The sequence below is a fragment of the Hemicordylus capensis genome, chromosome 5 (genome assembly GCF_027244095.1).
Source record: "Hemicordylus capensis ecotype Gifberg chromosome 5, rHemCap1.1.pri, whole genome shotgun sequence".
In the NCBI taxonomy this organism is placed as follows: domain Eukaryota; kingdom Metazoa; phylum Chordata; class Lepidosauria; order Squamata; family Cordylidae; genus Hemicordylus; species Hemicordylus capensis.
This window is the reverse complement of record NC_069661.1, coordinates 144665235-144693112: the sequence shown is the minus strand read 5'-3', so window position 1 is coordinate 144693112 and position 27878 is coordinate 144665235. Positions and strand designations below refer to the sequence as shown.

At 42.4% G+C, this 27878-nt stretch overlaps 2 protein-coding genes across 11 annotated transcripts in view; one reads left to right on the top strand and one right to left on the bottom strand.

Moving 5' to 3' along the window:
• The window catches only part of INTS13 (integrator complex subunit 13), a 57701-nt gene extending 47316 nt beyond the window's left edge, over positions 1-10385 (top strand). For all 5 annotated transcript variants that reach the window (XM_053253180.1, XM_053253179.1, XM_053253181.1 and 2 more), the window contains 2 exons: positions 2742-2877; positions 10136-10385. In XM_053253180.1, coding sequence (XP_053109155.1) covers positions 2742-2877; positions 10136-10175 — 176 coding nt within the window. In that variant the 3' untranslated portion in view covers positions 10176-10385. The remainder of the gene's footprint in view (positions 1-2741; positions 2878-10135) is intronic.
• Positions 675-27878, bottom strand: LOC128326412 (dystroglycan 1-like). Of its 6 annotated transcripts, none has more exons than XM_053253177.1 (7): positions 27753-27878; positions 25370-25687; positions 24383-24651; positions 21657-21898; positions 18557-20745; positions 14491-15661; positions 675-2340 (listed from the first exon to the last, which is right to left on the bottom strand). In XM_053253177.1, the coding sequence occupies exons 3-6, from the start codon at positions 24638-24640 to the stop codon at positions 14520-14522; spliced, it is 3831 nt and encodes a 1276-aa protein (XP_053109152.1). In that variant the 5' UTR covers positions 24641-24651; positions 25370-25687; positions 27753-27878; the 3' UTR covers positions 675-2340; positions 14491-14519. The 6 variants fall into 6 exon arrangements, with proteins under 6 accessions (XP_053109152.1, XP_053109147.1, XP_053109146.1 ...); XM_053253172.1 differs by having other exon boundaries at positions 25519-25687; XM_053253171.1 differs by having other exon boundaries at positions 25519-25687; positions 27776-27870.

Below are 27878 nucleotides of genomic sequence, written 5' to 3'. Positions count from 1 at the left end.
CTCCTGGTGGCAGAGGTCCCCGCCAGCCCTAAATTGTTCTTTTTTTGGGGGGGTGAGGTGACGGTTGTGACCCCTTTACTGGTCCGGGAAACTGCGCACAAAGAATGTGCTGGTCCGTGACTCCAAAAATGTTGAGAAACACTGCTCTAGGCTATGCTTAGGAGAAGGAGGATACAGAGATGTAGCTATGGCAGAGAATGGATGGAAAGAATCCTGTAATTTTAATGCTTCGCGCTCGGTCTCTGCACTTGAACTTATGGACTATTTCTGTCTTGGAAATACAAGAGGGGATATGGATGAAGGCTACATAGAATAACAGCATAGTGCTTTGTATAGCTCTTACAAGTGTTTAAGTGTTTCACATTCCTTACAGGATTATTGTAAAGATTACAAGATAAGGTATGATCCCCATGTTGCAGATGGGGAAGCAGAGGGCTGAAGCCAAGAAAAAAATGGCACTGGGCCACCTGATGAGTTGATAGCAGAGGCAAGATTCAAACCAGGGAGATCTCTTTGTTTCAGGTTCTTCTTTCTCCATCTTTTCAAATCACCTTCTACTTAAAAAGTCAAAAGTGGGAGAATAATGGTAGGTTCAAGAGGGGAACTAGTCCCCTCCGCAATATATATGAAGCTGTCTGATACCGAGTGAGACCAATTGGTCTATCTAGCGTAGTATTATCTTCTCACTGACAGTAGCTTTCCAAGCTCAAAGGCAGGATTTTCCTACCTGTGCTATAAAAGATCCCTTTAACTGAAGGTGGCAGGGTTGGACTTGGGAGATTTTCTTCATGCAAAGCATATGCTCTACCACTTGGACCCTTCCATTCTCCTCAGGTGCCCAGCTAAGGAAAAAAAAAAAAAAAACAGGAAGAGACAGAAGAATGCACAAGATATAGATCTTTCTCATTCACACCCCTTTTACATACACGCACGTGTACACACACACACACACACTCTCTCTCTCTCTCAGCATAGGTGACTGGGGAGAATATTTATTTTATTTATATTATTTAGTACATTTATATACTGCCCCATACAAAAAAGTCCCTGGGCGGTTCACAATATAATAAAACAATTAAAAGATTAACATAATTAAAACAATTTAAAATACAATAAAAACTCAAAAACCAAAGCTTTAAAACTATAAACTAAAAGCCTGACTAAACAGGTATGTTTTTAGGTCCTTAAAAACATTCAGAGATGGGGAAACTAATTCCATTAGAAAGCGCGTTCCAGAGTCCCTGGGCAACTCTAGAAAAGGCCCAGTTTGGAGTAGCCACCAACCGTGCTGGTGGCAACCGCAACTGGACTTCCCCAGATGATCTTAAGATGCAGTGGGGTTGATGAAGAAGAAGGTAAAGGTAACGTGTGCCATTGAATCGGTGTTGACTCCTGGCGACCACAGAGTCCTGTGGTTGTCATTGGTAGAATATAGGAGGGGTTTACCATTGCCATCTCCCACGCAGTATGAGATGATGCCTTTCAGCATCTTCCTATATCGCTGAATAGCTGGTAGACGAAGAAAAGAACTCTTCCTTGCTCATGTTTTTGTTTCTCGAGCCTCTTCTAGCTGTTTCCCAGCTTGGAGAGATAAAAGGGAGTGTTGGGGATGGGGTGAATTAGAATATTTTCTTCTATGTCTCTTCCCCCACCCCCCGCACAAACACTTTTATATAGAAAGGGCAATGAAGGATGAACTTGCCAGCAAGATATTGCAAGGGCTTAGACCCCTCATTTTATTTGGACATAACATGAATAATCAAGATAGGGAGATTTTAAAAAACCCCAAAATTATTCAACAGCCAAGAGAGTATAAATCCAAATTTATCCCAAGACTAGCAGACCATCACACTCAAAACAGTGAAAATGAAATACTAAACAACAGGCATACTGAGAGCCTAGTAAACAAAACATCTTCAACAGATAGTGAAAAGCATAAACAGAAGGGACAAAGAGCACCACCTTAGGTATGTAGCTTCAAAGTTTGCACAGTGCTACTGAGAAGACTCTTATCCCTTGTCCCTCCCTATCAGCTGGCGAGAGATCCTCAAGAGGGCCTCCTCAGCTGATCAGAACTATATGGATGGAGACAATTGTTTAGATATCCTGGTCAAAATCATTTAAGGCTTTAAAAGCGATAACCAGAAAAGAACTGGTAGCAGTACAGTCACATGCACCATAAACTTGGTTCTGGATGACAACCTTGCAGCCTTGGTCTTGATATAACTAAGACATGTCTCTATAGCCAACTCTATTTTTACCAAGTACAGACACAGTTGTCCTTTCTCTCCTCAGTTCAGTGTTCCACTAGTATGATCAGTTTCTGACCAGAAGATTACACTGAAAGAAATACAATAAATTGTTTATTCAGAAAATAAGACTAGGGCACTTATTTACTTAAATGAAAACATATAATTGTCACAGCTACTTCACTTTCAGATGTCAAAAAGTAAATCTGCAACTTTGCAAACAAACAAACAAACAAACAAAAACCAACCAAAAAAACCCACCTGCTGTGAAACATCTTGTTTGCTGTAAATAGAGATGCTATTTACTTCGATTCCATTGTAAAGAATAGGAGTCAGGTAAAAGTATGAACATGGAAAAGGATGCAGTCCCAGTCAGAAGCATGCTTTATTTTAACATGCATGCTTATTTTGCATGTTTCCATAGTCTTAACTAGACTTTGTGAATGCAAACTAATCAATGCACTAGACTTATATTTGCACTTTCTCCCCCAGGCCCAATGTCTCTGCTATCTCTGTGGAGCAACAGAATTAACACTGCAAATTCTAGGAAACATCAAGAATTTGTTGGTCGCTTGAACTCTGTCAACAACAAAGCTGAACTTTATCAACATCTTAAAGAGGAGAATGGGTTTGTATTACTAAATAACTAATAAAATATTGATTGGTGTGATTTGTAAACATTATGATCTGGTTCGAGATCCATAAGAGTGGATACTGCGCATGTGCAGGACCCTCGCAGTAAAATGCCGCAGCTCCTCAGGGTGATCGAGGCCTGCCTCCACGCCTTCAGCGTGCTATTTAAAGGCAGGCTGGGCACCCTGTTCTTCAGTTCTTTTCCAACCACCGATGCGTTCAGACCTCGGGATGTCGCTCCTTGTCGCAGAAGTTCTTCATTGCGAGTTCATACGTTTAAAAAAAAAAAATAGGACTGTTGTTTTCGGAAATTATTGACGTTGGAATGGCATCTGAACTTCGTTAGTGTTACTTTGACCTTGGAATGGACTTTGACTGTGATTATTGGACAACCCTGAAATGGCTCAGGAGAAACTGTGTTTTAAGAGGTGCGAGAGCTGTAATGCCAAGCTTCCTTCAAAGGACCTCCATGATCTATGTCTCATTTGTCTGGGTGAGGAGCACAACATCTCCTCCTACAAGATATGTTTATTTTTTTCAAAACAGACATGCAAGAATCGGGCTCTGTGGCTTCATGCCGCCAGTTATGATGAAGGATTGAGCCCGTTGACGTTGGGTGAACTCCATCCTTTGCCTTCAACATCTAAAGACTCTGCATCGACATTGAAGCATTCCCCCTCAAGACTGTCAAAGCCTTCGGCATAGATCTTGGTGTAGGCTACCTTCAAAAGCCCGAAGTCCCCCTCGGTTGCATGAAACTTCAACATCGGGTCCTTCGAAGTTTAAGGAAAAGCAGTCAAGATAAGATGACCCTTCATTGTCTCTGCAACCGAAGAAAGCTAAGACTGTGGACTTGATGGGGGAGAAGACACCATCTCCACCTGGTCAGCAGTGCCTTCCGTCGAAATCTATGAGGTCGGCAACCCCGCTCAATGCCGACCATCACTCGACGTCAAGACCTTCTACACTGAGGAATGGGACAAGGAGATATCAGGGCAGGAGGAACCGTTTGATGTTGACCACCCTTCGACACTGAGACTTTCGACGTCGAGGGTACAGTCCCTGTCCCCAGCCTCCAGTTGCTGCCTTGGAGTCGTCAACACCACCTGATCAACACCACGATGCTCTGTCAATGCCAACACAACCTCCCATCAATGCCAAAGGCATCTGCCCCAGTTTCAACTTTGAATACGCTGGTGTTGTCAGCTTCGAGGCAGGTGATCCCTTGATACCAGCTCCTGATACCAACGTTTGATGTCAAGGAGGCCTCAGAAAGAAACGCCGGTTTAGATCCTGCTGCCGCCCGTACCTTGTCGATTCTCCAATTTGAGCACCCCATCAACATCCAGATTCAAAGGTTGTCTTCCACAAGCTACTGACGAGGGAACTCCTAGGAGATCTGTTGCTGACCATCTGTTTGTCCAATGTACTCTGGTGCCATACACCCTGACTGCTGCCCATTTGGTGGGCTCTTCTCCATGGCATTCATAGGAGTTTTCTCATTCATCAGCTGCGGGTGCAACACTTGCTTCTGCAGTTGTGGGGACCATCTCCTCAGGCTTCCCTTACAACTTCCAGGAAGAGCAGCCATGGAGATCCGCGCTATCTAAACGGTATTTTTCGCTGTCTTCCATTGTGACTCCAGTATGGTCTATACATGCCCTGGCTGGTAGTGATGGCCCTGCCCAGGCAGTTAGACCTGCTGTGTGGAGTATTTCTGTTGCTATGCAGATGCTTGCTTTGTCATCTGGAAAGACGTTGGTGAATGTAGCCACTCAAACTACTCCTCTGGCACTAAGACCTTCAGGTGTAGATATTGGGACACAAGCTCAGCCCACACTTCCACCACCGGTCAAGATTACCAGTGAGACACAGATGTATGTCCCCCCCTTCGCCAGCTTGCTCACCGTCTAATCATCATGATTCCTCAGATTTTGAATCAGATCCATATGATCCAGATAACCTTGCTGACCCTCCAACTGACGTACCTCCAGTCACCCACATCTCTCCTTATGAAAAAAATGAAGGCTTATTGTTGCCATCACATTCGAGAAATGGCTGCGGCTCTGGGTCTGGACCTTAAATCTGAACTTGCCCCAATAGAAGATCCCGTCTATAATTTTATGGTCAAATCTCAGTCTTTTTAGCCTGTGGCTCTTCCGGTAATATCCAGGGCTGCTAAGTGTGCATGGGAGGTGAGTCATACTTGGAGCCCCACTTCCAGACGTTTAGAAAGTTTATATCATATTCAGGAAAAGGACAATGAATACCTTTTGAAACATCCTGCTCCCAATTCTCTGGTTATTGTTTGTGCCACTTCCTCTAAGACGGGTCATCGCCACACTACCGCTGATGACAGAGAGGGGAGAAAGTTGGATATTCTGGGGAGAAAGATCTACTCCACCTCATGTCTGTCTGTTAAGATAGCAGATTTTTTGTCTTGCACAGCTAAATATAACCATGGCATATGGGAGGATCTACAAAATGATTTGGATGTTCCATCTCCAGAGGAATTTAAAAAGAAGTTCCAACAAACATTAAATAGATTAGCTGCGCTTACTCGCCAACAGTTGAGCATGGCGAAACATATAGCCCAGGGATTCTCAACATTGGGGTCTCCCGATGTTATTGGACTTCAACTCCCAATATCCCCAACCAAAGGCCACTGGGGCTGGGGATTATGGGAGCTGAAGTCCAATAACATCTGGGGACCCAGTGTTGAGAATCTCTGATCTAGCCGAATCAGAATCACGTTCACTGACTGCTGCAGTCTCCTTGCGGAGACACGCCTGGCTTCACTCTACTAATTTACAGGGCAACATGAAAGAAAAGATTGAAGGCTTACCTTTGGATGGTAAGGGCCTCTTCAGTGAGGAAACCGAATCCACTATGGAGAAATTAAAAAAATCAAAGTTTACTGCAAAAGCTTTCACCACTTCTGTGCCAACCTCTTCTTACGGGTCCAAGTATTGCTCTTATTCGAGGTAAAAGCCAGCATTCAGGCAGCAGGACCATCATGACTTTAAAAAACAATACCACCCCTACCATAAGCAAAGGGAAAGTCAACCAGTCTCAACGTACAAAACTGGCAGAAACTCAAAAACATCTTTGAAGTTCAGGACCGCCCACCGTCACCGCTGCACTCCCCCCACTACCAGGGACATTAACATCTTGGTGTGTGAAAGACACCAGATTCACAATCCCAGTGCTTGCACCAGCATCCAACATCAAGCTGGCATGCCATGCCCCCCATGGCACCACATAATATTGGACCACTGGGTCCTGAAGATCATATCATTGGGATACATCATAGAGTTCAAGACAACCCCAAGATTTTTGGGGATGAAGCGCACTCAATCCTCCCAGGTGTTACTGGAAGAGGTGAAGGAGCTGTTCGCAAAGGGGACAGTCACCCCAGTGCAGTGGGCGCACAGACGGGAGGGTTTTTACTCCTACTACGTTCTGATACTGAAGAGGGATCCTGGGATCCGGCGTATCATGGATCTACGCCACCTGAACATGTTTGTCAATGTGCAAAGATCCCACATGATAGCATTGCAAGAGATCTTGCCTCTTCTATATCAGGAGAACTGGCTTGTAATGCTGGATCTCAAAGACGCATATTTTCACATTGGCATCAGAAAACAACACAGAAAATATCTGAGATTTGCAGTTGGAAATCAGGTGTACCAATACACCGTCTTACCCTTCGGACTTTCTATACCTCCCCCAGGGTATTTACCAAGTGCATGGCTGAGGTGGTGGCTTACTTTAGGGTATTCAGGAATTCAGGGTATATCGGTCTACCTGTATCTGGGCGACTGGCTCTTGATTTCCAAAGATGGAGAGTTGCGTTCTCAGACATCATACGGCTTGTCTCTTCTCCAAGACTTGAGGATCCAGGTCAATTGGAAGAATTCCCATCTGGAGCCAGTTTGTGTCATCAGTTATATTGGAGCAGTCTTAAACATGGTAACCAGGACATATTTAATTTGGGAACACTTCAAGTGTGTCAGGGATCTGGTTCTCCACTTCAACATCATCTCTCTGAGCTGGCTCAACTCATTCAAAGATTCCTAGGGCTCATGGCATCCTGCAACACAGTGGTGCGATATGCCTGGCTGAAAAAGCACAAGCTAAGGTGGTGTCTGACTTCCATCTCAACCAAGATATTGTTCTCCCCACTTTCTTCAGGGACCCATCCACGCCTTTAGAACATGCAGTGCATTCTTTGGATGTACGAAGGGCGCTTTTGTATTACTTAGATCATACTAAGGACTTCTGATCCATGAAACACGTCTTCGTGGCTTACAAGGACCCTGCTAGAGGTTCCTGCATCTCCAGGCAAAGAATGTCTAGCTGGCTGGTTGAACTCATTGTAATGGCCTACAAGTTACAGATCGTGGAGCTGCCTCCAGCCATCAAGGCCCATTCTACTCGTGCTTATGCTTCATCCATGGCACACTTATCGAGGGTAACCTTCCTGGACATCTGTAAAGCAGCAACTTGGTCCACTGAATTACCTTTCATCAAGCATTACGCCATAGATGTGTGCTCTGCTGCTGAGGTGAGCTTTGGGAGAAGCGTTTTAAAGCAGGTGTTACAATAGCTACTACTGCACCTACCTCCAATGGGAGCTAGCCAAACACCCATTCTTATGGATCTCAAACCAGATAAACAGGTTGCTCATCTGTAACTTATGATCGAGCCACCCTTCTGCAGTAGTGTGCGTATTGAGTGTTCCTGCTATTCTCTTCCGCTGATGAACTCACCTGATTCTGGATTATCATCCTCCATGGCGGTTGAACAAGAATTGAAGAACAGGGCACCCGGCCCGCCTTCAGCACACTGAAGGTGTGGAGGTGGGGCTCAGTCATCCCGAGGAGCTGCGGCATTCTACCGCGAGGGTACTGTGCCTGCACAGTACCCATTTTTATGGCTGTCAACAGATCTTTACCAGATTATAAATTACAGGTGAGCAGTCTGTTTTGTATAAGTAAAAATGATAGTGGATAGCAGGTATTTGGATGTGGAGCCTTTCCATTATTCATGTTTCTCTGCTGTCTCCTAAAAATGATAAGTAAGGCAATTTCACGGAATGGGTCTTCTCCTTTCTCCTGTCAGTCATAGAATATGCTTGGCTGTATGGGCTCTTACTGGGAATTACTAAAGAAGGGGTAAGAAATAAGTTTCTGTTTAGCCTTCATCAGGTTCATAAGGCTTCTTCACTCAAGGTCTTGCTTAATTTGTGGAGAATAAGTATGTGGCTTCATCTTCTCTTCTTTCTCCTAAAGAGAACGTTTATGTGGATATTCTCCAGCAACTATTTAAAACCATGAGATTAGGAACAGGTTCTTCCTTATTAATTTTTGTGTGTAGGACATTATTATAGTTGTAAATCACTCTGAGTATTTTCAATAAGGTAAAGTTAATAAATAAATAAATTTAAAGTTGTCATCTGTTTTGGCAGATGATGAGAGGATGAGCTTGAGCAGGGAGAGCAGAGTTCATCTAATAAGGGAAGCCAAAATCTAAGGCCGGTTTATCCTTCTCTTTCCACCTCAGTGTGTACATCTAGGGCAGGGGTTCTCAACGTTGAGTCCCCAGATGTTGTTGGACTTCAACTCCCATAATCCCCAACCAAAGGCCACTGGGGCTGGGGATTATGGGAGTTGAAGTCCCATGAAGTTTAAAACCTTGTAAGAAACTTCTGAACATTTAAAAAAGAATCTGAGTTTTCCAGTTGATTTTATATTTCAGTAATGAATGTCATAAGTTGAAAGGCTGAATATATAGGACAGTAATATGACAGACGTCTTGTGTGGATATGGTAGTTACCTTTTACACCAGGGTGCACAACTCAAGTATGTACCTGGGCTATAAGTGATGTTGGCCAGAGCTTGGAGGGCTGGTCCCCATGCGTGCTTGTGTGCTTTATTTATTTAAAATATGTATACTCTGCTCCTCCAGCACACTACTGCTCGAGGTGGCTCACAACATTAATAAAAGAGATATAATAAATAAAACAATAATAAAATTAAACAAATTAAAAGACCAAGCTAAACCCATATTTAAAAGTTACAAGTTTCAAATTAAAAGTTATAAGCAAAAAGCTAAAAACTAAGAACTAGAAAACCTACCAAATATAAGCAGCTGATAAAACATTTAAAAGAGTCTCTAAAAAGATATGTCTCCAATTGTCACTGAGCAAGGGAGCATGACAAAGCTCTTCTGGGAGGCCGTTCCAGTGCTCTGGAAAGCATGTCACACCAAATTATTGCTAGGAAGTATGAAGTGCCATACATTGCACGGCACATCAAATTTTTTGCCATTGTTTTGAGAGCAGGAAGGCAAAAGATAGAGAGATGGGCAAAGAGGCAAGAGAGACTAATTCTGGGCAGTAACCAGCAGCAAAGGCAAGCAGGCACTCTTTCTCCAACCTCTTCATCAGGCTTCTTTACCCTCTTCCCCTTGTCCCATACCCCTTGCTTGTGTCTTGCATACCCCAGGGGTATGTGTAAAACACAGTGAGAAACAATGGTTTAAACCAGAGCTCTGCAGCTAATCCAAAGCGGGCTGTGGTTTAACTGTGTTTTACAAACCAGGATTTGAAGTGGAGCTCTAATCTGACATTTCAAATCCTGATTTGTAAACCATAGTGAAACCACAGATCCAGAGGAGTTGCCCAGCTGAGAGTCAAACAAACCAGGATTGAAACATAGTAATGTTTAGGTGATCAACATGTGGGAGCTGAGGAGGTAAGGGGAGAAGGGTGCGGCAATGCATTTGTGTACTGAACCAGCCCCTAGTGTATACCTATCTTTATCCTGTGTTGTGGATTAATGAAACAGACACAATAAATCCCAGTTACCATATTGCTAAAAACTAGTGGAACCTCACATTTATAAGTTTTATCCAATAAATGAAAATGTAAAGGAAAGCATACTAAATAATTTGTGTTGTGAGCGAATTAAAATTATTAAAATTCAGAGATTGGTATGCTCTGGTCATTCTCAAAAGCTCTTGCTTAAGTAGATGAGAGAATGAAGCACAAGTCTTTATGGACTTATTCATCACCATGAACTGGTTTGGTTATTATCTCCTATAGAGACCCTTTAAGCTACCATTTTAGGACATTCAAATACTGCAAAGACTAGTTTGTATAAATTGCCAGCTTCATTTTTAATGATTTTGAGCAAATTACAAGTGCACTCCAAATTGATGTTCATTGATTTTTTTTTTTGTTGTTTCAGAATGGAAACAAGTGAAAATGGCAAGGCCAGCCGGCAGTGAATACTGGATCGAAGTACTATGTGCTGGATAATTATTTTGCGGTTGATTCAATACCTGTTATTCTAAGATTGTATTTAACTTGTTTTGATTTAGTTTTTACATTTTTCTAATTTTAGCCATTTTATATAAAAATGTAAACTCTAAATGTTACATTAAAGTTGTCATTCTCTTTTTGGTCTACGATTGAATAAAGCAAGACTTTTCCAGCTAGTAGGCGTATTTCTAAAAATTGCTTTACAGCCTATTACAGAAAACACAATGTTTTCTATGAGTTTTTGTTTTCAGTTATATTCCACTTTTTCAGATATACAAACATCTTTTTGGGAGGCCATCATTTCTGAAGAATGATGATACATAAAAATACAGTTTTGGACTCAGGAGTCCTGGGTTCAAATCTCAAGTCAGCCATAGGCTCACTTTTCATCTTATGAAAAATGGAGGAGTTGAGGGTGACCTGACACACAGAACTGTTGTTTGTGGACAAATACAAGATGAGTAAGGTAGTCCTTTTCCAACTAGTTTTAGTTTGTGTGTGCAACTTTTCAAGGTGTACTGCTGCAGACTCTATTTGGTTCTCCAAACAATGCTTCTTGTGCACAGGATCACGTGCAGAAACCTCGAGGCACACAGTGTTTTTCTGTTTGTAGAAATGTCTATCTCTGTGTGTAACCAGTTCACATTAAGGAGTGAACTGCTGGCTCTCTGTAGTCCTGCAGAGAAAGTACTGCATAGAGAGTGTTTGCTTAGAAATATAGGAAGCTGCCATATACTGAGTCAGACCATAGGTCCATCTAGCTCAGTATTATCTACCCAGACTGGCAGCAGCTTCTCCAAGGTTGCAGGCAGGAATCTCTCTCAGCCCTATCTATGCCAGGGAGGGAACTTGAAACCTTCTTCTCTTCCCAGGGCAGCTCCATCCCCAAGGAGAATATCTTACAGTGCTCACACATCATGTTTCCCATTAATATACAACCAGGGCAGACCCTGCTTAGCTAAGGGGATAAGTCAAGCTTGCTACCACAACACCAGCTCTCCTCATACCAGCTTGTATGAGTTAGTGCTTTGAAGTTTGACACATACCCTTAGCAACATGTGTTGAAAATCTAAAAGATATTTTGCTGAATCTCTATCACGGTGCATTTCTGAAATTGAGCGTTATAAGTCAGAACAGCAATTGTAGAAAGAAAGCAGCCTGATATCACAAGCCTAAATATTTAGGCTAGTGTCCCTACAATGCTGTTGCAGTATAACTACAAAGCCAGCTGTAATTTGCTATTTGTGGTGTTACCAGATATATCTGGTAGAGTGAAGCTTTAACATACTTCATGTAAAATAAACTTGCTCTTTAAGGGAAATATCACAAGTAGTAAACCAAACTCTTTTAATTGCTTTTTATCTCTGAATTAACAAAACCAACCCCCTGTTGTTTCAGCTACATTTTTGCTAATTGTTTAAAGCTCCTTATCCAGCCAAAACCACCACTCTGGCTCCTTCCTGGATTTTGAGATCAGAGACTAATCCCCTTCTGAATTTGGCAGCATATTTAAGTTGTTGGCTAGCAGCCACTGTAAAATGCCAAACTAGAGTTTTCATTCTTCAGGCATGGGCTATGGTTTCATGTATATAGAACAAGCTTCTTGGATTATCAATTCTTGGGGAATCTGTTCTAATCCCAAGGTAGTCTCTTCCCCACCCCCGCCCAATGAGGGACTTGACAATGAACATGTCTAAACATTTTCATACATTTCCCTATGTATGGTACATCACTAGGCTTTTAACCTGGTGTTTGTGCATGTGTGTTTGTTTTGGGAAGTGGGGTATAATAATGTGATAGAGCTCAGTATCTTCAATATTCAAGACACTCAGAAATATATCTAACTTCAGTAGGCTGAACAATCCCACAGAATTAGTTGCTTAAAGTTTGGATGTGTAATGCTGAATTGGTGTTCCACTGTTAGCTATCCTGTGCAGGAGATACCTTTAGATTGTTTTTATTAAATTACCACAGTCAGAAATCACATTTGATGCCAGGAAGAGAAGTCATAGGAAGTTGTGCTTGCAAGTCAGGTCAGTTTCTAAACTTCCAACATAAATCCAACTAGTTTTTTTCCCCTTTTTGAGCAGGAATGTGACCTCCCTTCTGAACCAACAAGTTTTTGAGCTTTCCTCTGCAACAAGATGAGCTAAAATTAGTCTTCCAAAGTTATACTCTCCATGCCAACTTCCATGTGCCATACTCCATTTTTTAAAAGTCATCTTTTTGGAGGGTTACCTTAAAAACATGTATCTTGAAGTACTGTGAAAATAATAGAATATATCTTTACACAACTGTAATGAAATTGTCTTTACAAGTGACTGTTGTAGGGGAAAAAATCAAAAAAATATTTGGATTGTCAACCCACTAACACAAAAATCAGCTATAAATACTATGCAATGTACATTATACTTTTCTAGTGGTTTCATGAATTGTGTTTCTTCCACTTTAATCTGTGTTTTATAACTCACCTTGTTTTATTATGCCTTATAATAAACATTATGAGCATAAATAAAACAGAAAGATGGAAAGATGGCTTTCTGTTTAAAGATGGATCTCTTACGACCCCTCCCTCCTGCCACTATTTTTTTCCTGAAAAGCTCTAATTCTTTTGAAACACAACACAGTAAAACATTAATTCCTGCAACTTGTTGCTGTCCTTCAGAAGCCTCAAACACCTAATGGACTAGGAATTCAGATGAGAATTATTTCAAGTCTTGAGCAACCTGTAGAAATTATTTTCAATTTTAAAAAGTTAAATGATGCACATCCTGAACATCTAAAATAATACCTATAAGATGTTATACACCATTTATTTTGGGTCTGTGATGGTTAAAACATGAGAAGACTATTATGTTCCTTGAAAAGCAATTTGATTTGCAGAAATATGCAGCTAAAGCCTTTCATGGCGTGGAGATGAGCATTACCATCTACTAATAGGTAGGGATGTGCACAAACTGGTTCATGCACTCTCGGGAGGCGGGGTGTATATGTTTCTTTAAGGGGCAAGGAGGGTGTACTTACCTGCTCTGCCACATTTTCCCCGCCAGTGCTCTCCCCAAAAGTGTTAGTGCGGTGCTGCAGCATACCACCCTGAAGCCCCGGTAAGCGTTGTACCAGAAATGGCTGACGCATGTGTGCATGCACGTCGGCCATTTCCAGTACAACGCTTACCGGGGCTGCAGGGAGGTATGCTTCAGCCCCGCACCAACACCTTTGGGGAGAGCGCCAGCAGGAGAAATGCGGTGGGACAGGTTCAAGCTGGTTCCGAGGTAGGGGTTTTTTTTAAGGGGCAGGGAGGGTGCCCTTACCATAGTACATTTTGACAAAGTCAAAAAAGCAGTGACAGTTTCATCTATGCAGTAGCTTTCCTTTTTAAAGACATAATTTCTAACTAGTTTTTCTGTTTTTCTTTCATGTTTTGTGGATAAATGGTTTCCAGGGTTGCCAACATTTTACCAGTCCCTATTCCTGTTTAGCAGCTTGATCTGTAGATCACCTATCAGTAAGGATGTGCACGAACCAGTTCAGCACTCCTTTTCTGGAGCGCCAAACCAGTTTGGAAGTCCAGCGTTTATCCACAAAACATGAAAGAAAAACAGAAAAACTATAGTTAGAAATTATGTCTTTAAAAAGGAAAGCTACTGCATAGATGAAACTGTCCCGGCTTTTTTGACGTTGTCAAAATCAGATAGAAGCAATTAATAAGGAAAGACTGTAACTCCTTTCAGAAGATCCCAGTTTCAATCCCTGGCATCTCCAGGTAGGGCTGGGGAAGACTCTTGCACAAAGCCCAGCCCACAATGAATACATGCACCTTGTGCCCTCCTTAATCCAACCTGTGCTTGGCATACCCCCCAAACACACCCACAAGGCTTTAAAGTAGTCACAGGGGTCCATGTGCCCCAATTGAACATCCCTGTGTTGGATATAATTTTTATAATTAATGTTGAGTATAATTTTTATTGTCCCAGAGCATACGGGAGACAAAACAGATATAAATTGAAATGTATTGTTTTATTACTTGATGTCCTTACCCGTATTATAGCCAGAGATTTTCTAAGCTCTCGGTGCATGGCAAGTGTGTGTGTTTATGGTAAATACATTGCCTCATGTAGTATGATTTTGTACATAAATCTGTTTGGCTTAGCACTATGTTAGCTATAGTGTTATGTTGTCGTTAAATAATTACCAGCATATCCACATTCATGCTTAATGGAAATTTCAAAAAAGTCAGTTTATTTGAATTTAAAAAAATAACTATGTTAGGAGCAATTTTACCTTTTCTTCATTTCTGTTTTTTGTAAAATCTAGCTTTGATAAGAATTCCTGTGGTCATGACAAGTCTGACTCAGTTCTATTTCATAAGATGGTGGAAGTCGATATTTTGGTGGTGGGGGTAGCCTTGAGGCAACAAGTCTTCTGTTTGGTCTGAAAAGGTGTTGTTGGGAAGGTCTTGGCACAGATAACCATGACTGAACTGCCCGAGGAACCTCTTGTTCAAAGATAGGTGGCTTGCGAGATTTCAACATACTCATTTCCAAGTCAACATAGCTAAAGCAGGGTCTCTCATTAAAACATATAGATTGTGATCCAGATACTTTCTTGAGGTATTTACAGTAGTGAAAAATAATGATCAGAATCACCATAAATGCAGTACCTAAGCTGATTAGCAAGGCAGGTATGATGTTTCTTAGCCAAGGATGGCTGTCCTGAAATGTAGCTAACGTCCTGTTTGTAGTCAGAGATTCATTTAATGGCTTTGCAAAAGATGAACAGATTCCACCATATGCAAAATCCTCAATTTGGTCTATTTTGTAGTCGGGCAACATTGCTTCGACAAAATCTGGATTAACATTTCCACCAGGCACTCCTAATTTGATCAGTGTTCTCTGGATTTCATCTCTTGCGCATCTGTTGGTCCTTGTGCAAAAATGACTGTTGTACCATGTGACCACAGTCGAGCCAGGCCTGAGGCGAAGCAGTGTCAGGTTTCCAGGACTGGCCATACTCAAATATTTGGATAGCTTCTCAAAAAACAAGCTAACTCGTTGCCTGTTTCTCAGGAATGAGTGATAACTATTTTTTGTTCTTACGGTATAAATGTGACATGGAATAATACTTGGCCTGAGTAGTTCTATTGTGAGGGTATCTGAAGTCTTTAGTCCTCCTGAATCAGTGGCAAAGAGAAAAAAATCCTGAGGTGAATACTGCAAATCACTATCAAGCGGGTAGCCGTGCATGGTTTGATAATGCAAATTAAACTGTAACCAGCTTTCCTGACCGGATGGAGAACCATCAGCTGGATTTATTCCAAGTGTCAGCTGTGTTGTATTTCCATCCTCTTGGTCATAAAATGTGTCTGGAGGTATTGAAAAGGAGAACTTGTGTCCAATTGTTGCTGTTATCCACTTAACGGCATTAACAATTCTTGGGGAAGTATTTATCTGACCTATGTAGAAATGAAGCAATGGAGGAGAGAGAAATAAACAGAAAACTACGTTTTGACTGTCAGGCACTGTATGACAAAAATAACTTGTAAAATGTAGGACAATATTTATTTACTGTACAGAATTTTGATGTAACTTTCCAATTCATCCAGGCAATGGGATTCTCACAAGTATTAGTAATGGAGCGTTCAGTAGGGGGCTCCACCACAGCCTGTCTCAGACAAATTCTGTCCACAGCTGAACATTTCCCCTGTCAGTGTGGGTCAACCCAGGTGCAATTCTAACTCAGCTTCCCTATTCATAAATCCCTGGCACTTAGGAGATAACAGGGAGAGGAAGAGACTGAGTTAGAATTCTGCTGCTGAGAAGGAAGTGAGTAATGTGCAAAAGGTATGCTTGCTCTTCTGGGCTCAATTCTTACCCTGCCCCAGACATTAATGGGAGAGTTATCAGAGTTCCTACCTAAGATCCCAAGATGTCACTGCTGTGCCAATCCATCTGAGTGCAGGTACCGGGCATAAGAGGGAGGAGGCTTGAGTAAAATTCTGAACATAAGCGCACATGGCACACAAGCTCCTAAAACATAGATATAGCACTTCTAGTGATCTTGTGAGGGAGAGGTTTTACACACAATCTTCTATCTTTCCTTTTGTTTTGAGTCCTTTTATCACTGGAACATAGGAAGCGGCCATATACTGAGTGAGACCGTTGGTATATCTAGCTCAGTATTGTCTTCAGACTGGCAGCGGCTTCTCCAAGGTTGCAGGCAGGAATTTCTCTCAGTCCTATCTTGGAGAAGCCAGGGAAGGAACTTGAAACCACCTGCTCTTCCCAGAGTGGCAGCTCCATCCCCTGAGGGAAATATCTTACCATGCTCACACTTCTAGAGGCTATTCTCACAGTCTGACAAAATTGGGCTAAGGGAGCCTAGCCCGATTTTGCCAGACTGTGAGAACGTGAGGAGAACCGTGAGGTTTCTCCTAAATGTGTCACCCACTTAACTACCCCTCCCTAAGCCCAGGTTAGTGAAGTGAGTGCTCCGCTAACCCGGGCTTTTGGATCGTGTGTTGCTTCAGCGCGGCTCCGCCGCAACAACTCACAAGGAGACCCCCAACCAGGAGGCTAAAAAGCAGGCTCGGGGGTCTCTCCAGCATGTTCTGCGCACTTGCCCAGAGCATGCTGGAACTTCCAGGGGCCATGCGGCCCCAATCCCCGCAGCCCCTACCAGCTCCGTGATGGAGCCAGCAGTCATGTGGACGGCCGATCCGGCCGCCCAGGGCTGCAGAAGGGATCGTCTGTGGGGAGAGCAGACTAAGCCCACTCTCCCTGCGAACCCCATTATGGCAGGTCTCACCGATTGTGAGACCCGCCTCCTAGTCTCCCAGGGCACACCCTGCTTAGCTAAGGGGACAAGTCATGCTTGCTACCACAAGACCAGATCTCCTCTCCTCTCCGCTTTGAAACTCATATTGCATCCCGTATGCTGTTTGTTGTACCAATTTCACCATTCCAGGCCCAGCTGAACATTCCAGATGCTGGAGAAGGCAATTCATAGTTGTATTCTGGAATCAGTAATTCTGAACATTTTAAAAAAGGGTTGTCTACCAATGGCAGCCTGAGAACATAGATCAGATTGAGCAAAGGGGGCCTCCTCTGTTTCTTTGTTGTTTTTTTACACTTTCATTGTAGTAAATCAGGTTGAAGGAAAAGGTTCAGAGTCTAAGGAAGCAAAAAATTCAAATTGGATCTGGGACAAACTACACAAACACCAAATAGCTTTTCTTATTACTAGCCGACCCCGCATAGAGCATCTGTGCGCTCTTTGGGGCCAGCGGTTACCTCTTCCCCCCCACCTTCTCTCCCAGTCTCCACTTCTGGGCCCAGCCGCCTCTCCTCTCCCCCACCACTTCTGCCCCCCCCCCACTTTCTTTCCCCCCTCCTAGACTCTGCCTCTGCGTCTGGGCCGGGCCCACCGCCATCTCTGGCATCCGCGGCCAGGCCCGCTGCCGGCACGGCAACCAATCCTCCTGGGTGTGCCTCAGCCAATCAGGTGCGTCCGCTGCCCAGCCAATCAGCTGGGTACTGGGACGCACATTCCAAGGCACACCCAGGAGAATTATATATATAGATTATATATATAGATATCTACTGATATTAACCATTTCTCCTCCTATCCCCATTGTAATAACTCATACTATGTATGTCTCAATGTGCTTATATATTTGAGCAAATATAAAAAAGCAGCCACACCAAAATGCACCTTTTTCTTCTTCTCAACAGTCTGGGCTATCCTTAAAAAATTCTTGTATGGATAAAAATTTGTTCAGTGGTAAACGACAATATTATCTCCAGATTAAAAGATACAGTGTCAGTTTCTACAAGGAGCAGAATTATTACTCCAGAACAGTATGAAAATTTGCCAACATGAAATCTGTTAATTGCCACTGGCTTACATGGCATGGGACTAGATAATTTAATGGTCTGATAAATAGGTATGGCAATGCTACTAGCCATGATAGCAAAATGGAACCTCCATGTTCAAAGGTGGTATACTTTTGAATAACAAATTCTAGGGACAAGCAGTGGAGGATGGCTATTGCTGTTGAATTTGGCTTATAGGATTCCTAGAGGCATCCGGCTAACCACTTTTGAAAACAGGATGCTGGATTAGATGAACTCTTGATCCAGCTGTTATTATGAGAACCTTTACTGGTGTTTCCCAACAGGGGTTAAAATGTTCTTTGTGGAGAACATGTAATGATGGTTGTCTCTCTTCTAGCTAATCATGCTCACTGTGATACAAATGGATGAGGACACAGTTGTAGTTGTCCCATAAAATGAAATCTTAGTTGCTCATATTGGGTCAAAGTTAACATAGTAATTAATTCACAGCTTACCTTGTACTCCTTGGTAGGTAGAAGTGTGATAGAATCTGGTCTGTACTGATATTTCTTTATGGGAGGTAATAGCTGATGTTGCCATCAGTTCTGAAGTAAACTCTCTGCTGATTTGAAAGGGGGCTTTGGTTCCAAATGAGCTGTTCAAGCTTAAATCACTCATGTCCAGGTGTATAGAATCAGGATGCACCACAGGAGTTTTAACAGCACTGCTGTCATAAAAGTCAACATCCTTTGTAGATAAACATGACTTGGGGATGCCAGCACATTCAAGCCAGGAAAGCAGTACAGCATTAGAAGAATACCACTCCAAAGAAAAACTCATTTCATGAGACAGGCTGTCTTCACCAAGGAACCTGCTGCTTAAAACAATTGCACTGGATGTTGTGACGAAAATTAACTGTGATTGTTTATTCCACAAGGGAGTGTCCATGCGGGCAGCAGTAAAAGCTGAGATTTCATCTTTTGTAAATAAATGCCCATATGTCTGTGGAACAGGCTTAAAAGATTCTGATATATGTTCATAGTTCATGAATATCTCTGGGCTAACCTGTTTCCTTTCAGACAATAATTCTTCCACTGATAATGTATTACTAAGTCCACCTGACACTGTCAATTCCACTGACATTGATAATGGCAGTAAAGGAAACTTTGCAGGGATACTGCTTGTTCTAGATAGTATTTCAAATTCTAGGAACTGGGCAGACAGGGACATGCTGAATTCCTGAGTGCTGTACATTGCCAAGCCTGGAGTATTGTCACTGTAATACAACTGAACTGTTACCCTTGCATCAGGAGGCAATCCAAGCTTGTGAATTGAAACACTGCTTATAGCTGAAGAATCAGATGTGGATGTAATACCAAGCACATTGGTGTTAATATTCCAGCTGCTTACTTCAGTGTGGGTTGTAGTTAGTGGTGAAGAACATTCTTCTGTAAACGGAGATTGGTCAATCTGTGCAAATGACAAATATAACTCTGAGTCATACTTGTATTTGCTAAATAGGTCTTGATTCTGAAAGCTGCTATCTGACAAAAGCAAAGACATGACAACTCTAGAAAATTCAGACCCAGTTGATGCTGTCTGATTCATCAGTGCCGATATTAGAGGTACAGGAAGCTTTGCTGTAGAAATTCTCTCTCCAGATAGTAATCCAGATGCTGTTATCAGTGGACGATAAACTGGACTTATTACTGTTTCTTTTGATAAGTGTGTTAAAGGAATTCTTTTAGAAGGAGTTAGAACATAAGTGTCCATTATAAGGTGAATGGGTCCTGAGAACTGGGTTTTGCTGGTTGGCAAAGAAAGGTTTAAATGAGAGAATATGAAATGATGCTTTGGCTCAGATTTCTTAGGTGCAGAGTACATATCTTTCTGTGGCACTTGAGATGGTAGTTGCTCAGATATTGGCGGTGTTCTGGAAGCCACATTCTCAAGTTCTGTTGATGCTGTCATCAGAGAAGGTGAAAGTTCAAGAAAAGCAGAAGATAGATCCTGAAAAATGGAAGATGTTGGTGTTTTCGTTTGAACATCCATGAATGTTTGCTTATCTGAAGTCCCTAAATCCTTTTGGCTTACAGAATGTAAAAAGTTATCAGTGTTTGTGGGGACAATTGTCCTGGTGACTTCATACAAAAATACCGAACTCTCACTAGGTCTTGCAACAGATTTTGTATGCAGCAGAGTGCCTGACAAAATTGTGAAGTCTGCTGTTTTGACTGGTCTCAGTGCAGGCCTTGGGGTGGCCATTAATTGCCTCCTGTGCCGTTTCCCTGTATGTTTTGTTGCAATGTCTTCTTTTTTTAGTATTCTCCATCCAGCAATTTTATATCCCAGTAGTTGTGAGAGATTGTTTGACTCAACATTGTGTTGTAGTACTTGTACTAATTCATAGAGCATAGCAAACACCCCAAACCCAACAGGCCAGTAGAGTCCTACAAAATGACTTTTCACTGTGCTGATGTATCTAATATCTTCAGCTAGTACAGTTAGATTCCACAAGTATTTATTAAATGAGTCTTCAAGTGGAGTAAGTGTCAACAGGGAAGGATCCAAGTGGAGATACTCTGCCATGGTGCAAATGAGATACAGTCGCTCTTGCGTTGCTAGAGAGTTAGCTGGGTGGTGGATTATTATCCCAGCAAAGGTGACAGAAATTTCCCTTGTACACATTCCTCCAGAACAGATACTGAAAGCCCAAAACATATGCTATTAAATGACTTTGGTGGTGGTGTTTTTTAAGATTATAAGGTAAGCTAAAACCTATCTTACATTACAGCCCAATCCTATCCATGTTTTCTCAAAAATAAGTATCAATTCTAAAGAAGTATGCTTAGGATTGCAACCTTAAAGCTCATGGTTCACAAAGTCTATAAATGATGAGGAAAAGCTTAGCCTCATATCCACAACTATTACCTGAACAAATGCTTGCGCATTTTCCATTTAGAAGTCTTTGAGGAATACTTGGACCTTTTTGTGGCTGATATTGCCTCTAAAGGTAAAGTTGTGCCATCGAGTCAGTGTCGACTCCTGGCAACCACAGAGCAATGTGGTTTTCTTTGGCAGAATACAGGAGGGGTTTACCATTGCCATCTCCTGTGCAGTATGAGATGATGCCTTTCAGCATCTTCCTATATCACTGCTGCCCGATATAGGTGTTCCCATAGTCAGGGAAACATACAAGCAGGGATTCGAACCAGCGACCTCTTTCTCCCTAGGCAAGTTACTTCCCCGCTGCGCCATTAGGTGGCTTATGATATTGCCTCTAGAAAGTATTAAACGTTTTTTTGAAATAGGACATATTGGCAAAACATATTGGTCAGTTGCATTTTAGTCAATAAACGTTCCTCTCTTTAAGAGAACCCTAAAAACTTAACTGTTTGGCCTGGCTTTCCAAGGTTTTTAAATTGTTTTTAAATATTTTAATTGGTTTTAAATGTCTCTGAATTGTTTAAAAAGTATTTTTATTATTGTTTTAAGCAATGTGTTTTTAAATTGGTGTTTCTGTATTTTTTAAATTTGTTGTGCACTGCCCAGAGCCATTGGATGGGGCGGTCTAGAAATGCAATAAATAAAATAATTTTTTTAAAAAAAACTTACACATCGTCCATAGTCTTCTTCTTTGGGCCCTCTTCCTTTTCGTGGATGAAAACACTGTCTTGAACAAGAAGTGTGAAAGTAACATCAGCAGTTGGTATATTCAAGCCACATGCCTCTCCATATGCAACTACAGTTAGATGGTATTCTCCACTCTCCTGCAGCATTGGCAGCCCTTGAAGGGTACTTGTATTAGGATTATATTCCAACCATTTTGGCAAGGCTGAACCACTAGCCAGAGTTACCTGTTTAATGTTAAGGCAGAGAGAGAAAAATGCAGTTCAGCATGCAACATATTAGACAGATATTGCTGTTCCTTCCAAAGTAATAACATATGATATCATTATTGTTGGTACTCTCTTAATTTGCCTTATATCTTTTTCCTAGAATCTTAAGGAGTAGGACATAGTGTTAAAAAGGAGAATGTCGCTTATTCACTTGGTGGAAGTTTCCAGTATATCAAGGGAGCTAATACTAATCATGAGTCTTAGTGCGGGTGACAATGGTGTCATTCTGGTGGACAATGCTATTCATCCTTGTTAGTGGCATCAAATATCATTTGATATTTCTACTGTGATTTAAAAACAAAAAAATCTGCCATCAATATTTAAGATTTCATGTTTAAATAAAATTGGAAGAAAGAGAGAAATCCCTATTTAAATGGAAATTAACATATCATCTGCTTCTATTACTATTACGTGTGAGTATGCGTGTGTGTATAAAGGTTGACATGATGCACAATCCTAATGGTGACCATGGGAATTGCAGCATTGCTGCCGTAGACCCAGAAACTGCTGCGTCACTGTAGAGAACTGGGGTTGCTCTGGCAGCATTACCGTATTGATCCCCACTGTCATGAATAGGAAAACCTGCAGTAATGTTGCTAGCACAACAGCCAGTTCTCTGCAGTGGTGCTGCTGCTTCTGGGGCTGCAGCAGCAGCACTGTTAGTCCTACCATCTCCATTAGGATTGTGTATCAGAGCTGTATTAAAGGAGTCATATGTTGAATCCTTGTTTGGGAGGTCCAGGTCTACTGGCATGCAAACACAAATGAGTACACTGGGTTAGTTCACACAGATGACCCTAGGGAGTGGCTTTATACTGTCACACTATAAGTCTGTCTCATTAAGTATTATCTACACTGGGTGGCAGTGACTCTCCAGGGTTCAGACAGAGATCTTTGCCAGTTCTACCTGGAGATACCAGAGATTTAACCTAGGGCCTTCTACATGCAATGCATGTGCTCTGCAGCTGAGCTATGACTCCTCCCTTTTATTACATTTGTACTCCACCTTTCGTCCACTGAATTCCAGGCAGCATTTTATTTATTTATTTATATGATTAATTGATTGATTGATTGATTTCTATACAGACCTTCCAAAAATGGCCCAGGGCAGTTTACACAGAGAAATAATAAATAAATAAGTTGGATCACTGTCCCCAAAAGGCACACAATTTTAAAAGAAACATAAGATAGACACCAGCAACAGTCACTGGAGGGATGCAGTCGTGGGGGTGGATAGGGCCAGTTACTCTCCCCCTGCTAAATAAAGAAAATCACCATGTTAAAAGGTGCCTCTTTACCAAGTTAGCCGGGGCAACCATATACATATGGTTCCCAGGTTGTCTCCCATCCATGCACTTGACTAGACATGTGTTTAGCTAAGTTGTTGCATTACATGTCTTCCGACTACACCCTATCGTGGTGACTGAAACAACAAGCAAGGGTTTGCATGTGTGAATGGGTCCTCACAAATAAAACAGTACAGAAAGAACATTCCTTTCACCTCACATCAGTTCCAATGCAAAGCTTTTAAACCAAGTTAGTTCACACAGTTCCTGTGTCCATTAAAATAGAAAAATCAAGCAATGTATATTCATGTGTGAACCAGGCTATGCTCTCCTTCTCTCCTGTATTCCCCATCTGTGTTAAACAAACAAACAAACCACACACTCCAAAAACCTGTGGAGGCAATCTTGCTGTTCTTCCATTGGCCAGGCTTCCATTATTCTAACATTTCCTTCAAGTGGGAGCTTGTCCATTATTTATTTGCTTTATGATTGGAGAATAGCTAGTTATTCTCACACTAAGCGGCAGGAAAAAGTGAACAAATAAATGCATTTCAAGGAGTATTATCCAACTGCAAATATCTTGATAATTACACCACACCAGGGCCACAGACCACTTAGAAAAATGGTTACTCCAGCCCTGACTGGCATCAGGAACTAGCAGTTAAGTTTACCAGTATGCAACAAGAGATCTGGTGTTGGTGGCCACGTGTCTTCAAAGGAGGATCATGACTGGGCAGTTGTAAATTGGGCTGCCATTTCAATTTTCAGCACAGGGGAGGTAAAGAACTCAGACAGGTTTAAAAGGCCACTCTTCAATATATTCAAAATTAAACTGAAAACATGAAGTGATTTCAAAACCATCTGTTGTGCTTTTAAAAAAACATATTCCATAATAACTATAGCAATGTTATCAACACAGATCAAAGAGTCATTTTGAACAATAGTCATCAGTTGCAAGTTGGCCAGAAATATAGGCACTCCTAAAGAATCACTATGTGTCTTGAAATACAGGAGGAAATGCCCTCCCTTTCCTCCCTAAGTGGCAACCCTGCTGATTTCCAGCAGCATCTTACAAGTGAACAAAAACAACGTCAGCAGTGTAGTGTGGCTGATTACCTGACAGAATTCTTATGAGGATCTTGTAGACAACCATTACCTTGTAGTGAGTGATGTTTCCCTGAAAAGCAAATGGTGATATTGGATAAGAGAATATTTTCCCTGCACGTGTCCTTGCGTCTTGAACTCCTTGAAGGATCTGTATTTCTTTACATGTTTTATGTGACTCCTTGGCAACAGCTGCAGGCCTGATGGTGGCAAGAGGTACCAGTATGAAGACCAAGAACAATGCTGTCAAAATTTGCCTCTGTAATGGCAAAATAGCACAGGTCGCAATGTGGCTGGCTGGGGCATCCATTCTTAGAGAGTCTGTAAAAAAGTAAGGGAAGATATCTGTGGTAGCATCATCCTAGGTCAGAACTTTAGGATAACAACAACAACAACAACAATAACAACAACAATAATAAAATAACTTTATTTGTTAACCCCATAACAAATTGATCTCTGGGTGGCTCACAATGCAACATTAAAACATGTTTTAAAAACACATAAAACACATCAAATCGCAACACACACACACACCAATTTAAAAACTTGTTTGTTTTTTAAAAAACCAAATTTTAAAAGCCTGAGTGAACAGGAAGGTCTTCACCTGCTGTCTAAAAGAACAAAGTGATGGTGCCAGCCAAACCTCACTGGGGAGACTGTTCCATAAACGGAATGCAACCACTGAAAAGGCCCTTTCCCTAGAAGCCATCTGCCTTACTTTGTTTGGCAGGGGCCTTTGGAGCAGGGCTTCCAAAGAAGATCTTAAGGTCTAATTTGGGACATATGGGGCAAGGCACTCTCTCAGGTAACCCGGTCCCAAGCCATTTGGGGCTTTAAAGGATAACACTAGCACTTTGAATTGAGCCCGGAAACAGACTGGGACACGGTGCAGCTGATGAAGCATTGGAGTAATAGGATCAAAATATCCAGCCCCAGTTAATAATCTTGCAGCCCTATTTTGTACCTGCTGCCGTGTTCATGCCATTTTCAAAGCTAGCCCCACATACAATGCATTGCAGTAATCTAAGCGAGAGGTTACCAGAGCATGGGTAAGTGTAGCCAAGCTATCTCTATCCAGGTATGATTGTAGTTGTCTTATCAACCAAAGCTGATAAAAGGTGCTCCAAGCCACAGAGGCCACTTGAGCATCTAGTGGTAGTGCTGGATGTTTGCCCCCAGACTGCAAACCTGATCCTTCATGGGGAGTGCAGCTGCCGAACATCATTCATCTGGGCAGAGGAACCACCAACCAACAGTACTTCTGTCTTGTCTGTATTGAGTTTCAACTTGTTCACACTCATCCAGTCCATTACTGCATCCAGGCACTGACTCAGGACAGTCACCGCCTCACCTGCATCTGATGAAAAAGAGAGATACAACTGTCATCCACATACTGATGACACCTCAGGACAAATACCTCTCCCCATAGTTTCACATAGATGTTAAACAGCATAGGGGAAAAAATGGAACCCTGCGGAACCTCAAAGTACAACTGCCAAGTAATCCCCCAGCACCTTTTGGAAACGGGCCTTGAGGTAGGAGTGGGACAACCTCCAAGCAGTGCCTCCCACTCCCAACTGGGCAAGCCTATCCAAAATGAAACCATGGTCAATTGTATCAAATGCCACTGAGAGGTCCAAGAGAATTAACAAGGTTGCACTCCCACTAACTCTCTCTCTCTACATAGGTCATCTCACAGGGCAACCAAAGCAGTTTCTGTTCCAAAGCCAGGCCTGAAAGCTGATAGAAATGGATCTAGGTCAGAGATTCTCACCGTTGGGTCCCCAGATGTTATTGGACTTCAACTCCCATAATCCCTAACCAAAGGCCACTGGGGCTGGGGATTATGGGAGTTGAAGTCCAATAACATCAGGGGACCCTACGTTGAGAATCCCTGATCTAGGTAATCCATTTCCTCCAAGAGGGTCTGGAGCTGGTCAGTCACTACACGTTCAAGCACCTTGCCCAGGAAGGGAATACTGGCCACAGGCCTATAGTCGTTTACATCCTCTTGGTCCAGACTGTTTCTTTAGGAGTGATTGAATGATCACTTTCTTCAACAAAACTGGGACAGCTCCCTCTCTCAATGAAGCATTTAGAACCTGCTGGACCCAGATAAAGATTCCATTTCTACTAGATTTAATAAGCCATGAAGGGCAAGTGTCAAGCATGCACATGGTTGGCCAAACTCGACTGAACACCTTGTCCACTCCTCAGCCACCAATAATTGAAACTCTTCCAGCAAAACTGGACCAGGTGGTACTCTGGACACCTCTACCAATGACACTGCATCAGCTGAAGAGTCTAATTCCTGGCGAATGCAAGTGACTTTACCCTCAAATGCATCACAGCGTGCTACCAAGGGTTGTAACACATCTTGCTCAGGGCCAGATTTCATGAGGCCCCACACCACCCAGAAAAGCTCCATTGGATGACACTAAGAGGATGCAATGGTGGACAGGGTGGGTGGGGTGGACACATTCATTTTGTTCCATCACTGCCACAGAATAGGCTCGATAATGAGCTCTAACCTGTGTTCACTCACATTCACCCCGAGATTTCCTCCACTTGTGTTCCAGCAGTCTCCCAGCTTGCTTCATCGCCCCCAGCTCAGGTGTATACCAAGGCGCTGCATGGGCTCTGCTTTGTGGGAGAGGGCATTTGGGAGTTATCATGTCAACTGCCTGAACTATCTCTCCATTCCAGAGAGCAACCAGAGCAGGGGTTCTCAACCTTGGGACCTCAGATGATGTTGGACTACAGCTCCTGTCTTCCCCAGCCACAATGGCCAAAGGCCACTGGGAGTTGTAGTCCTCCAAGAACATGTAGGAACCCAAGGTTGAGATCACCTGAACTAGAACTTGGACATAAGCGCTTGCCATACCAGCTGGAAAATCCCGCAGAGCCCTCAGGAATCTTTTGGAATCCACCAGTCTCTGGGGGTGGACAATTTTAATAGGCCTCCCACCCTTGCAGAGAGGTATAGCCCCTGAAACTCTAAACCTCAGAAGGAAGTGATCTGACCATGACAAGGGCATGGATGGCACATCCCCCACTTTCAAATCACTATTCTCCTGCCATTGAAAATATTTGATCCAGAGTATGCCCACATGCTGCCCCAGACAAGGCAGCCTCAGCATGGATACTGAAGTCACCCAGAACAATCATTCTGGGAGTCATCAACACCACATCCGAGACCACCTCTGTGAGCTCAGGAAGAGAGACAGCTGGGCAGCAGGGTGACCAACAGAATACCTGCTCTGTCCCAAGATCCCAATACCAGGTACCAAAAGCAAACATATTTAACATCAACTCAGCAGGAAAGCTTGGAAAGCTGTACAAGTCTTTAAAATTATATTACTGAGTATACATGTGTTTAATTTCAGGCAAGTACAATGACTGATTTACACAATTATAGCTACCTTAAAATAAGACAGAAACTCACTGTTTGATGTAGATAAGGCTTCTTGACTTGAAAATCATCCTAATCTATTTCCTTTAGAGATTATGACAGTGTTCCCTGGTTCCTCTCTGTTGTCATGATAAAG